At 35.3% G+C, this 14,776-nt stretch overlaps 1 protein-coding gene across 2 annotated transcripts in view; it reads left to right on the forward strand.

Moving 5' to 3' along the window:
• LOC149072969 (serine/threonine-protein kinase D3-like) overlaps positions 1-14,776 on the forward strand; it is a 234,427-nt gene that overhangs the window by 70,032 nt on the left and 149,619 nt on the right. For both annotated transcript variants that reach the window (XM_089246375.1, XM_089246376.1), the window contains exon 4: positions 6,971-7,102. In XM_089246375.1, coding sequence (XP_089102501.1) covers positions 6,971-7,102 — 132 coding nt within the window. The remainder of the gene's footprint in view (positions 1-6,970; positions 7,103-14,776) is intronic.

Consider the following 14,776-nt stretch of genomic DNA (forward strand, 5'->3'; position numbering starts at 1 on the left):
ACTTTTCCGAGTCTCAATTTTTAAGCGACATTGTTTGAGAAAATAAATCATAACTTTTTCGATTTTCAATATATTCAAGTGAAATTTTCACTAAAGTGTTCACAAAAACATACAGAATATGAATAAAAATAATTCATACACTTACATTTGAAATTTACATGCAAAAAAAATTATGTAAACTTTGTTTTTGTGGAATTTTTCGTTAGAAAAAATACAATTTTTCAAACGTATTTTTAGACCAGAGGCACAGCAGTTACCAAAACAACTTTTATTTTAAATTTCTCCTAAATATATGAAGTAAAATACTGGAGAAAAAAAATAATGGTTTTTTGACCGTTAATATGTTTATTCTGGCTCGCAACACAAAATTCATCGAAATAAGACTGGATCGTTCCGATTTCAAATCATTCAACTAGATACTGAAATGCAACCCATCATCCCGGATTCCAATTATTATTTTTTATTTATTGCTTCTACCATGCTTGTTGACCATGCAAAGTTTCATGTACATGTCTCAAAAGCTTTTTGAGAAAAAAAAAAATTTTCTAACCTCACGAATGACGTCTCTTAGGCCTAACCCCATTCAAGCAATATTATTTGTGAAAATATATCATAACTTTGCAGCAGGGGCAAGAGTTAAAATTTGCAGTTTTCCCCTTGTTGTGATGGTTAAATTGAGTCTTATTTCTAATTAACTTTATCAAAATAATCATATTTGCTTTATGTTTAATATCTTCATTAAGTGTATTTTGAGATTCATTTTCTGGTAATTCTTCAAAAACTTTACAAACATTTGATTTTAAGGTGTTGCAAGCAGATTCAACTTTTCTTTTGGCATTGTTTGACTTGCACTGTGGAGCTACCTTATGAAGTTTAATTGGTGACTCTTCTATGTTCTGTAGAGATCAATTTATTTCTTCAAGTGCTTCTTGTTTAATAACTGACATTTTACCAAGTTACTTCTCTACATTACTATCACTGTTCCTCTCTTCACAGTATTCAGTTTCTTCACATAATTTATTGTTTATATTCACTGTCCCTACAGGCATGGCATATTTTTTGCCCTGGAATTGATTTTGTACAACCATTTATTTCATTTATACATGAAAAATACAAGTTTACTATCCTTAAACCTTTTGTTATTTTTTTCTTATGACATTTTAAAGGATTAAAGCACGCTTTCGGATATATTTCATACTTTGAGAAAAAAGCTCTATGATGCTTAAACACACAGTAGATAAATGTTCAGAACTTGCTCACTGCTCAATATTGATGTCCGATGGGTCCAATGATGTAATGGGTAACAGATTTTACACTTTTGCATAACACTTTTTATGACAGACAGATCCAGTTTTTTTTCCAACACTATAAATTTCAAGTGTCTTTTCTGACATTTCACTTTTAATTCCAAAATGATGATATAAAATATTTAGCTCAAATGGGAATTGTGTTATCATAAGAAAAATTATGGCACATAAGTGTGCCATAGTTTATATCTTCACAGAAGCTATTATTATTTTTTACAATCATCAAAACAAGAAACATCACATCTTATATATCACCACCAGGCATTATATACATTAGGTTTTCAATTCTACTCTCTTCCATCTGCCTCAGCTACAACAATTAGGTTGTAGCTGATAATTATTTCATTCTTTATGATTTAATTCCTTATATTCTGGCTTTTTATCAGCAATTTTAAATTATTTCTTGGGAAAAATATATAGAGGCTTGTGTTAAATATTAAAATGTAGATTTTTTTTCACACAAGTATAACCATTTCATATTTATCATATACATTAAATATATGTTTATTAACATATATGCTGTAAAAATCAAAGTAATTAAAAAAAATTTAACACTGTTGTGGTAAAATAACTTTATAATTAAGCATGTTAAAAAACTTCAAAAATTAATCTATATATATGATTAATATTATCTGGGTTTATCAAATACAAAATAATTCTTTATGCAAAAATATATCAGATTGCAAAAGTTCGTCTTTGTTGCATCATAAGAAATATTTATAGATCAATTAAAAGTGAAATTAATTATTTGGAATTTGAACACTTCTAAGAATCTGAACATGAAGGTTTAATTTGAAAAATTATTTTATTCACCCAACGCCTTTTTTTTTCACCAACTCCCATTTGACACATTACATTAACATTTCTAATTATTTCATGAATTCATTTTATACTAGAATTTTAAAATTTATTAATTGTTTTGAATTATTGCATTAACTACTCATAAAACTTAATTTAGTGAATACTGTAATAAATGTATAAGCGTACATGAAAAATAAAATATAAATTTCTTTTTACTAAGCATGAATCATTATATTAAGTCAAAATGTACAAATATAATTAATGTAGTCATATCAGTACAATTGTGTTTTGTTACTCAAATGTATTAACTGTCAAAATAATGTTTACTTTTCTACAGTCTTCTTAATATATTAATAGGATTAAATTAAAAAAAAATTGAAAATTCATGCTTTGCATCCAAAAAAAAAGTGTTTAAAAAATTGTGTTAAAAATAAAAAAAATAATAAAAAAATTAAATTTAAATGACTTTTTTCCTCTAAGGTTTACATTTTTTCTATTTCATAATCTGCATTTTTTTGTGAGCGTTTTAGTGGAAATTTCATTTGAATGTATTGAATATCTGCAAAGTTATGATATATTTTCACAAATAATATTGCTTGAATGGGGTTAGGCCTAAGAGACGTCATTCGTGAGGTTAGAAAATTTTTTTTTTTCTCAAAAAGCTTTTGAGACATGTACATGAAACTTTGCATGGTCAACAAGCATGGTAGAAGCAATAAATAAAAAATAATAATTGGAATCCGGGATGATGGGTTGCATTTCAGTATCTAGTTGAATGATTTGAAATCGGAACGATCCAGTCTTATTTCGATGAATTTTGTGTTGCGAGCCAGAATAAACATATTAACGGTCAAAAAACCATTATTTTTTTTCTCCAGTATTTTACTTCATATATTTAGGAGAAATTTAAAATAAAAGTTGTTTTGGTAACTGCTGTGCCTCTGGTCTAAAAATACGTTTGAAAAATTGTATTTTTTCTAACGAAAAATTCCACAAAAACAAAGTTTACATAATTTTTTTTGCATGTAAATTTCAAATGTAAGTGTATGAATTATTTTTATTCATATTCTGTATGTTTTTGTGAACACTTTAGTGAAAATTTCACTTGAATATATTGAAAATCGAAAAAGTTATGATTTATTTTCTCAAACAATGCCGCTTAAAAATTGAGACTCGGAAAAGTCATCTGCATCAGTTTTTGATAAATTTCAACATTTTTTTTCTCAAAAAGTTTTAGAGATATGCAAATAATATTTCACACGGTTAATAAGGATGGTAAATGCAACAAATAAAAAAAAAATCATTGAAATCTGAGACTATGGGTGTCATTTTGGCATTTTGCCGGGTGGTTTGAAATGGAATGACCCACCATTCAACTCGTAAGAGACCGTGGGTTATTCGAACCAAAATGAGCAACAATGCACTTATCAACGCTAAACGTCATGCTCCATTCATTTTCCCATGCTGCAATCCTGTTTAAGTTGGTCTGGAGCAACTCCCTATCGTTTTGATTCCCGATTACCCCCATTAGCTTCACATCATCTGCGAATTTGCTAGCAATCCCATCGATACCCTGATCGAGTTTATCGATAAAAAGTGAAAAAAGTATGGGGCCAAGGACACTTCCTTGAGGAACTTCATTTGTGACGTCTGTCCAACCAGAGAATTCCCCGTTCACCATAACTCATTGCAACCTAACCACAATTCTACCCAATTCAGCAAGTTGCCCCCAATTCCAATCTCGTGTAAACGCTTCAAGAGTTTACCATGTTGATTTCCCGACAATACATTATTCTCGTCTATCCACCTCACAAACTGCCTTTTGATGATAATTTCCAAAATTTTCTAGAGGGAGCTCGTCAGACTCACTGGACGATAATTGGACACAGCTCCTCTACTACCTTCGATAAATATACGATACCTTCTTAAATATCGGAACAACATTAACAAGGTTCCAAGATTCAGGACCTCCACGTCTTTCACTTGAATATCGTTGAGGATTTTATTACCCCATGTCTTTTGTTATCAACCTTACTCACGGAAAAGTTACTGTGAAATCTGACGATACGATGATCACTGGAAGAAAACTCTTCCCCCCACTGAGACATGTTCAACAAGATCCTCAGAACTAGTAAGAACTAAATCCAAAATAGCAGTACCCCTAGTAGCTTCTGATACATGCTGATACAAAAAAATTTCGAGCACCAACTTAAGAAAGTCTCTTTCATACTGATCTCCAGATGAAAGATTCTCCCAATCAATACCTGGGTAATTGAAATCCCCAAGTATGATAACTCTCTTACGCTTACACATGTAGGAAATTTCATCATGAAATTTGGTGATGTAGTTTGGATCCCTATTCAGTGGATTGTAACAAACCCCAACAATAAGTTTATGATGTCTTTTGTTTTCAAGCTCAACCCATATATATAGTTTCGATATCACTTCTCTTCGCGTTACACTCTCTAGCCTTCAAACATGATTTTATGTATGTCAACACTCCACCCCCTTTCCTTATTATTTAATTTATACATTAAGTAATTTTCCAAATTCACCTACTCTAAACGACGAGGAGAAAGAGGAATATTGTTTGACTCATTGTTATCTGCTGGCTCTCCACAATCTTTTTCTTTTCATGCAACTTGGACCAGTACAATGACTCTTTTTGAGAATTTTGCAGAAATGAGGAATTAAATTGTTCTTCAGATTTATTGCATACAGTGCTACAGTTTTATTTGGGTGGTTTCTTCCTTCAAAATTTTGCTTGGCTTCCCACACATTTTACACATTCTTCTAATCTCATTTGAAGTGAGGGATTCCCTCTCATTTCTCTCCTCTGCTCCTCAGACAAGATTCCATCTATATGCTCTTGCTGTTGCATGCAATGGAGATCCACCAGTTCATCTGTGGTCAACTCCTAGCCATGTTTCTCCACTAGTTTTAGAATGTTATCCTCATTCACCTCCGGTCCCATGGCTTCCCCTCCCTCAAGCACATAATTTCTTCAACAAATGAGGGTTTCTGTTCATGAGATAACTATTAAAAGTCACATTGAATAATATAATCAGCCCACAGTTTTCTCCAAGCAGAAGTGGAGCTTCTCTTGGTGACTCCATTCCAGACTTTACTAATGATCTTGAGACAGTGCACGATGTGTGGAAAAAAAACCCCCAAAACTTTCAGAAGGTAGGGGTTGTTCTGTTTACTGAAGATTACGCATAGTCCCACAGTGTCTGTGCCGGTAAAAGTGAAAACGTGTTGGTTCGGTTTTGACCATGTAAGCAAAATGCAAAATTTTTGTTCATAATGCAAATCATTGCTTGTTTATCAAGTCAAAATTTGCTCAAAATATTTGCTCGCATATTGAAATACTTATAAACTGTGTCATTTCTTAACCAGAGTTCCACTGTATTTTAATAGAGAACATCGATTCCATGGAAGAAAAAACCAACAGAAGGCATATAACAAAGAAAACTGCAAATTTCCTAACATCCTGCAACACAGTATAGGTGCTATTGTCAGAGAATATATACAGTAAAGTCCATTATAATAAGAGCTCACAATCACAGTGAAAATGGTCATTATAACAAACTTCTTGTTAAAAGCAAATTCTGATTTTTTGCTGTGACAGGTTATAAATTGTAGAAAATTCCTGTTATATCTGCATTATGATAGTCTTTTAGATCATTTCATTTTAATATTAGTGAATTAGCAGGGTTTCAATCGTTAAATTGATTTTTGTCTCTCTCTCTCACATCAGTTCATTCTGTAAGACGTTTTTGCATAGAATTTTGTATTCCCAGAACGATTTAGCAAACCGATTGAACAATTAAAATTCTCACTGTAGGCTTCATAGACTCATTAACATTTTGCTGCCAATCAGGAAGTTTTATTATCATTATCTGGGCCAAATAAGCAGTGACTGTGGTCTCTTAGTCACTGAGAGAGAGACGAAAGTCTAATAAAATCACAACATATCTTATGTATGTATAGTGGGTCATGACTCCCAGAAGGGCTGGGCTGACAGGGCTCTAGCCCCAGAGCCCGGGACAATTCAAATCATTTTTTTGTTTTTCACGCTATAAATTAACTGTAGAAGAGCCTGTGAAAAGTCTGACCGGGGGCCTGCAAAAGATCCCAGCCTAGGGGCTCTGCTCCAAGATGTGGGGGGGGGGGGACATGTAGTGGAAAACCCTAAAAATAAGAAGGGGATGTAAAAAATGAGACTTTTCTGAATCCATTCTTTGTTAGTAGTACCTCAGAGTAATGTTTACTGGGATAATTTGAAACAAGTGATAATAATCCATGCTTTTAGTTGAATTCTTCAAGGGAAAAGGAGAAAAACTGATGTTTTTGGAAAATTTTGTTGACTTTGGTATGAAAACTTCATCACTTTTAACTCACTATAACCAAATATATTTTGTATCTTTAACATTAGATATTTTAGATAGCTACTCACAAAATCACTCATTATACAGAGATTCTTGTTATAAGCGGTATATCAAACTTTTATTATATATAACCATACTATCACCTTGAGTGGAGACCCTACTTGAAGTCCCAAAAAATTGTGCATTTGTTTGTTGTTTGCCTTTATCACTGGTTTTTCTTTATTGTGTCAGTATCAGGCAAAAGATTATTATTTTTTCTTATGATACTGATCTGTAATTTCCTTAGCGTTATAAGGCAGAACTTCACCCTGGTACTTAAATATTTTTTTACACATTTCAATCTCACTATTGTTAAATTCTTCATTGTTTTCATATCAACTTTTTTTTCAGTGAAATGTTTGTGTTTGTGTGAAATGTTTATATTTCTTTATTTTGCACTAATGTTTCAAATATTATTATTTTCATATGCAGGAAAAGATCCGTCTGAAGACATTCAGATAATGCCTCATTCTCTTATGGTCCACTCATACAAATCGCCTACTTTTTGTGATTTCTGTGGTGAAATGTTGTTTGGTCTTGTCAGGCAAGGTTTGAAATGTGAAGGTGATGCATATTTATGTATTAGCTTGTGTGAGCAAATTTACCCTTTTTGTGATATTGTGCTTTAATAGAAATGCAGTTAGAATTATTTATTATCTAAGCAATATTTTCTTATTTTTTTTAGAATCAAGATACCTTAATAGTTTTTAATAGGTTGATGTAGTAAATGATTTTAAAATGAAATGAAAATTTAAATAAATTGAATACTTATATGTTATTTTTTTATAAACCATGGCTGCTTGGCAGTTTGTGCACCATCCTCTAGTCGACCAAGTCGAGATCTAAGTCCCAAAATTGCCATGGAAACAGAGCTTTTTAAGCAGCTGTTAACTTTAATTCACTTAACTTTAATACTTAATTTGCCTTTGGTGTTTGAAATAATAATAATGAAAAATATAATTATAATGCATCATAAAAAATAATTTATTGTACATATAGTATACTTGATTATCTGACACTCAGTTAACCGACTTCTACTACACTGGTATGCAAAATTAGAGGATAATTAACAAAATATATTAGATATATTTTAAAAAAATCTCTCACCAAGAAGGTAATTACTAGACAGACTGTTCTTTCATAGAGATAAATATGGGGAATGGCTACTACACTGCTCAAAACAATTAGGGGAGCACATGGTTTTAACAAAATTACGCAAAGATGTATACCGATAAGTAACATAAAATGAATCATCCATAATTTAAAGCCTAGCAGGAAACGGAAGAAGAAACCTTCATATGCAAATCAAAGTTCATGACGTCAAAAACCAGAAAAAGGAGATAAGGGCAGAAATTGGGATGTTGCAGAAACGTCTGTTTTACTGCCGTAACTGTGAAATTCGATTGCGCAGTATTTTTTTTTGAGACAATTTGACTTGAGGATGTCTCAACAACATGATTTACCGGAATCCATGGCATGGCGTGTTATAGGCAGACTGGAATCCGGGTAAACACAACGTAGTGTCGCGGACGCTGTTGGAGTCGCCAGAAGTGTTGTTGCAAGGCTGTGGAATCGATTCCAAGAAACAGGAAATGTTAGACGTCGACCAGGGCAAGGTCGGCCACGCGCCACTACAGCAACTGATGACCGGTATGTACGGTTAACAGCCCGTCGAAACAGAACAGAGAATGCTATGCAGCTGCAAAGACGGTTGCTCTTGGCAACAGGACGAAGGGTGTCCAGCCAAACAGTACGTAATCGGCTTCATGAGGGAGGGCTCTATGCACGTAGGCCAATGGTCTGCATTCCGTTGACCCCACGCCACCGTACGGCCCGAAGAAGATGGGCTGCTGAACATCGAGATTGGGAGCAACATGATTGGAGCCAAGTGCTGTTTACAGACGAGTCCCGATTCAGTCTGGAGTGTGACACCCGACGTGTTCTGGTATGGAGGGACAGGGGCACTCGAAATAACCCCGCATTTCGTGAAAGGTCACAATACAGACGAGCTGGTTGGATGGTATGGGGTGGAATCAGCATAGGCGGACGTACGGACCTGCATATCATTCGTAATGGCACTTTGACGGCCCGAAGGTATGCAGACGAGATACTGCGACCTCATGTCATCCCTTACGCTGGAGCCATTGGAGATTCCTTTGTTTTCCAGGATGATAATGCCCGACCGCATAGAGCTCGTCTGGTGGAGAACATGCTTGAAGCTGAAACAATACTGTGTATGGTATGGCCAGCGTGCTCTCCTGACCAAGGCCGCCTGTTACTGTCAGAGACTTGCAGATTGCACTTCTTGAGGAGTGGAACAGTATTCCCCAAAGTCTGATCGATAACCTCATCACATCCATGGCAAACAGGTATGCAGCAGTCTTAGCTGTTCGAGGAGACCACACGCCCTATTAAAACTCATGCATCATGTCTAAACAGTACTTTTTTTTATCGTTTACATGTAACCAAATTGTTGCCCTAAATCATCTTTTCATGTTTTTTCCATATTTTCAAAGAATTTGGAATTAAAGCTTAATTCCAAATTTTTTTACGTCTTTTTTCTGTATTGCACATTGATACGCGTGTACTATCCATTGTATGCCAATACGTGGCTGTCTCGCACGGTTTTCTTCACTTTTTTGCTTGCTCCCCTAATTGTTTTGAGCAGTGTATATATGTATACAAATACCGGGAAGTAGAAATGATTAATAGATTTCTATGGAGGGTTGCACTCGACGACGACGAAGCTATGGGAGACAATCTCAATACTATGGGAAATGTTTTTTCTTCAGGTATTTTCTTTCAGAAAAAATCAGATCTTCAATTTCTTTGGTCTCATTGGTATTTTACTCTTTTTTTGTGTCAATATTTAGCAACTATGTAGTTATAGCGTAACAACAAATTTGTATATGCAAAGCTACAGCACAAGAAAGTTGAAGAGAAGAACTCGGACTGGAAAAAAGTTCAGTGATCAAATTGACTTATCGTTTACCATTAAGAGTGTTGCAACGGAATATTTGGGCCAAATTTAAATTAATACAGTCATGGCAAGTTCACGATCCAAGCTGACAAGCGGTCATGACAATATAGCAAATAACCAGGGTCTAATATTGAAATTTGAAAAATATAAAGAATATGTGAAATCTTGCATCCTCCAAGAGGGCCCATGGTTATTTTACCACTGGTCCCCAGGTCTGGTAAAGGCTGTTCTGGATCCACAAAATCAATGACTGTTTCAGGTCTGATCAACAGAGAATTCAAATGAGTGCAAGGGCAAATTTTGAGTTCCATGTTTTACCATGTCTACCTTATGTAGTACTACCAAAGCATAGAAAGCTATTTATTACTCAATTAAAAGGAAATGATGGAAATACAACACATACAACCTTCAGAAGTATATTTAGTGGTGGCAATAAGTTCACAGGGTGGCAAATTTAAGTAATTTTTTTTCAAGAAAATTAAATTAGAATGGGAGAAGGGTAGCAAAATTTAAATAGTCTAGGGTTTCCAAATTCCCGACATTTTGAAGCCATCAGGAACGGGAAATCATATTTCCCAAGAATTATTGAGAATTTCCAAATTCACTTATTTACAGTGAAACCCTATTTACATGACTCCCTCTGTTTATACAACATTATTTTTGGCCTTGATTACTCTTTATACTTTTTGAAGTTAAAATATTTCACATTTATGCATCACACAACTTCAATTATACGACATTTTCATGACACGAATCACAAATTTTAGGATTGATATTATATTATTATATTTTTAGTATTATAATATTAATGATCCACACACAGTTAAACGTAGGAAGTTTATAAATCTTTGCATTAAAGGCTGAATTGGCACTCGTGCTTGTGTACTCGACTCTCTTGGTGTCGGCCCTAGCACTAGATCCTAAGTTTCATTGTAGTTTGGCCAGGCTCCGAAAACTTATATGATTCAATATTTTTCCTGTTGCAGATTAAATTAAATTTACACAGCAAGAAATTTTATTTTCTCTAATTATCCTACAGTTACCAAAGGAAAAAAAAAAGAAAGAAATATGCCTTACCTTTTGTGTAGTTTGAATTACAACTTGCTCATGTAGCACTAAGATGGCTTCACTCCAATTAGACTGATCACATGCTTACACATCACTCTTAATCGTTCTTATCATACTGATAAATATAATAATTCATACCCACTAACACAGAATAAGCATACAAGAATTCTGCGTTTTAAACTATGTTTAAACGTTTGAGATTTGTAGCTTCAATTGTAGAGTGATTTTTCCCCCACTTGTACATCACAGTTTTTTGTTTTGCATGGCATTTAAAGCTGATCTCTGTCAGTGGTCATTAAAACTTGAAAGGAAAGAAAAAAGCAACCCCCCCCACCCGCAATTACTTTTTTATGTACAGATATCACTTAAGGGCAGAGCAATTCTCATTGATCTCCAGGCGCTGCCCTACGAAATGCCATTTTGTCTGGACACTTCACAAGTGCTGCAATCCCCATATGCAGAAACTGCCAAACTTGATTGCACAGTCTGGTCAATTTGCTAGGCAGCAACAGTGGATGTTGAGGGCCAGCCACTTCTTGGGCACGTCTCTAAAGAACCTGTGGCTTCAAGTGGTTGTACCATTTCTGTGACTGAGGAAACACGTCATTGGTCCTTCACCATCTCGCATACCATGTATGAGTTGATATGCCTGCAAAGACACACTGGCACGTTTGTCATTCTTCTAATAAAGTTTAACTAAGAGGGCATGATTAACCGAGTCACAACTCAGGGATCATGAGTAAGTAACACGACTCAACCCAACACAAGAGTTTGATCACATTGATCACATTGGATATACAATTCAGCTCATGAATTCCTTCCGACTGTCAGGAATCCTCACTGAAGAAGAGTTCAGGCATGTAAAGGATTTGAGAATCCCATGGCTAAGACATCCTGACTCCTCAAGTGCAACATCACTTAAATAAGAAGGCCTCCACACAAAGCTTGTGACGTCACTGAAGAAGGCCATCTCACCTATAGCCATTAGATATAGCAAGCAGATGCATGCACTATCTTTACCCTTTTTTGTAGTATATCCAATGGCTATAGGTGAGATGCCATTTTGCTTGGGCATGCTGCGGAACAGTTAAAGAGACTGCTATACTGGGAAATTCAAGTCATGGTTTCTGTGAAATTCTTAAATATTTGGAGTCAAAGAATTAATTGATTTGGTTAATTTGAACCTTGCCTGTTCACTGCTTTTTAGGATATTGAGTTTTATTAGCTAATGTTGGTTTTCTTTTGCTACCATAAATCTTGTTTTATTGCAAAAATGGGATGTTAATGCTATTCGTTCTCATAGATTAGATGAGCTAAATAGAAAAATTAATATACAATGAGCTATTTTTGTGTTCTTTGATCATGCGCTCAATATTTGAATAAGCAGAGCAAAAATTAAATTGCACTGTAAAACATAATATTGTAATAAAAAAGTGAGAGCATATTTCTTCAATCTTTCTGAACATGCAAAGAAAAGCACAAAGCACTATATCTGCATTAGCCTGGTGGTAATTAAGTCAGAGTAATAAGTAAATGCTTAATTTTTTCATTATTGTTATCAAATTCCTTGACAAAACATGTTTGCTACAATGGAAGCTATTATTTCATTCTGATTCTTGTATTAATCCAGAATTAAATAAAGATTAATATCAAACTTCTGAATGTATTGCACGATCCTTGTTGAACCTCACTTTTGTTTGAAAATCCAAACCAGCCAGGCTTGAACATCCAAAGAGCTGGTGCCCCGTGATTTTTAGGGTATGCAAGCCTGATATGGGAGAAGGAGCGGAATACAATATATTCAAAATTCATACTCAGCAGCATTAACAAAGTTTGAACACTAATTTTGACATCAATGTAAGAAAATAACTACAAAGTTATTTTCTTACATTGATGTCAAAATTAGCATAAATTTATCTTACTTAATTCACAGTGGGTCATAGTGAATGGAGAATTTCCTAATTGAATAAGTGCCTCATACTTTTTTTTCACTTTTTATCGAAAACTGGGTAAGGGTAACACATTCACAAATGACCTAAACTAATGGATGTAATGTTGAGAAATGCTTGGTTGCTCACTTTGCTTTGGGTAACCAATGTTTCACTTACAAGATGTATATTAAAATTATTCTGGATGGAACTAGACTACCGGTTTGGGAATTCTCATTGATAAGCAGCTTAGGTCTCCTCATGTTTTCTTAAAGTCATTCTTATACTTTTCCATGTCTTAGTTTATCCTGGCTCAGAGTGTTACATACAGTTTTGTAAGCCATATCAACAGAAAGATGTAGAATTGGTTGAGAGGGCTCAGAGAAGAGCTACACTGGCTCTTGCTGGCGTACAGGGCCTGAGCTATAGAGAGACTTTATATTTAAAAAAAAAATTTCATTAGAAAAGCATAGGTGATATATAAAATGATTGAAATGTTTGCAATTTTTATTGGGATGGGTCATGAGATGTTCACACATCATCAATCGAGTGTTTTAACAAGGGGTCAGCAGTATCACTCGGTAAGGGATCGGTCAAGGTTGTGGTGTCCCAGAAAGTATTTTTTTAGCAGGCTTGTGAATAAATGGAATAGGTTACCCTCAGTTGTCATGAATTCTACTATAATTAACATGTTCAAAAATATATGTTATTCTGTAGGAAACAATCAAGAAGCTATTCATCTGGAAACTGACATGGTTCGTACGGTCCTTGACAACCTTGAAAAGTCCTTGAAAAAAAAGTTCATTTTCAAGGCCTTGAAAGTCCTTGAAAATCCATAAGAGTCCTTGAAAAATTTGTGTTTTCCGAAATAGTTTTCGCCACTTTTTTTTTACTCCGTAAGTGACGTCCTTAAAAAAGTGCAAAGCACAGGAAAAAAGCCTTAGTAGCCAATAACCCTGGATAATTGGATTTAAAGCAAGTTTTTTCCCATTCTTAAGCCGGGTTTAGGAGCAGATGTTCTGTGCCGCGTGCAAAGTGAATCGCCCAGCGTGACACGCCGTTCACTCACCAATAATAAGAAAACAAGTTTGACTGTTTTCCTAGAGAGCGCAACGAGCCTCACGGTCGTGTTTTACGTTGGGCATGATTGGCCGACTGCTTCCGGAGGAGTCAGATGCGTTGTGCGCCACTCGTTTTACCGATCTTTTCTTCATTTTTGTTTTCTTTCACTTCCCTTCATCGAGCTCGATGCTTCCCTTCAAACCGGAGCATGCAGATGACAGAGTAGCTGATATCAGGGCCGGCCGTGAGCTGATGCGCCTCGGTAGGAATACACAAACACGTAGTGTGATTATGTAACACGTTTCTGTCGATGCGAAATGATCCAGTTCGGTTCATGCGGCGCCAAAAACCTATGTTGGAATGTTTTTTCCCTTTTCATTCTCTGTGCACGTGGAACCGCTCGTCCCGACGTAATATGTAAATCACTGGCGGCGTGCTCTCACCCTCACGGGAGCTCCGCTTTATACTGTAGGCTGGTTTTTTTTCCACGTGTATGTTGTGATCGTAAATGATCTTGTTTTTTCCCCTTGCAACTTTTATGGAATAAAAGCTAGAGTTCAAAATGAACTTCCGATCGTTGTTTTTTTTCTTCAGCTCAGTCGGCACGCTCTGGCCCCCAACAACCAATACCTCCTTCTAGAGTAGAAGTCCTTCTGCTCTAGAAGGTATTGCAACAACCCACTTCTAGGGAAACCCGGCTTTATGGTAGCATGTATCATGTGATCGTATGTAGATGTATTTGGAGTCGTTGGAAGTCATTAAACTTATGTACTAGGTATTTTTTCTGGAGGACTTGAGAAATCAATGACTTAGAAGTCTGGGGGGGGGGGGCACGATGATGATGTCAATTCATATATGCATATGTACATTAGATCAGTCAACTTCACCTTTCACGCTGCCCCCCCCCACCCGTATATCCGCCCTTGCTGTCAACAAAATATTTATTTATGAGTGATGTGAAGTGCTTTTTTTTGTACAAGGTTCTTTAAAGAAAGAAAACAAAAAATGAGTAGCAAGTGTGTGTACTTTTAATTACTTGTGTGGCTGAAAAATCCCTTCTGAGTGTGCCAGACAAAAATGCCGCCAAATGCAAGCTGTGCTTCAATGGGTGAACCGGCGCTGAAATCCATTGAGCTTATATTACTGAAGGGAGTATGTGACGCAGGGCCATAACTAGGATTTTTGTATTGTCTTGCTGCC

This window comes from Pholcus phalangioides, unplaced genomic scaffold (genome assembly GCF_987345545.1).
Source record: "Pholcus phalangioides strain wild (caught in Gottingen) unplaced genomic scaffold, Ppha-v1.0 ptg000017l_1, whole genome shotgun sequence".
Taxonomy (NCBI): domain Eukaryota; kingdom Metazoa; phylum Arthropoda; class Arachnida; order Araneae; family Pholcidae; genus Pholcus; species Pholcus phalangioides.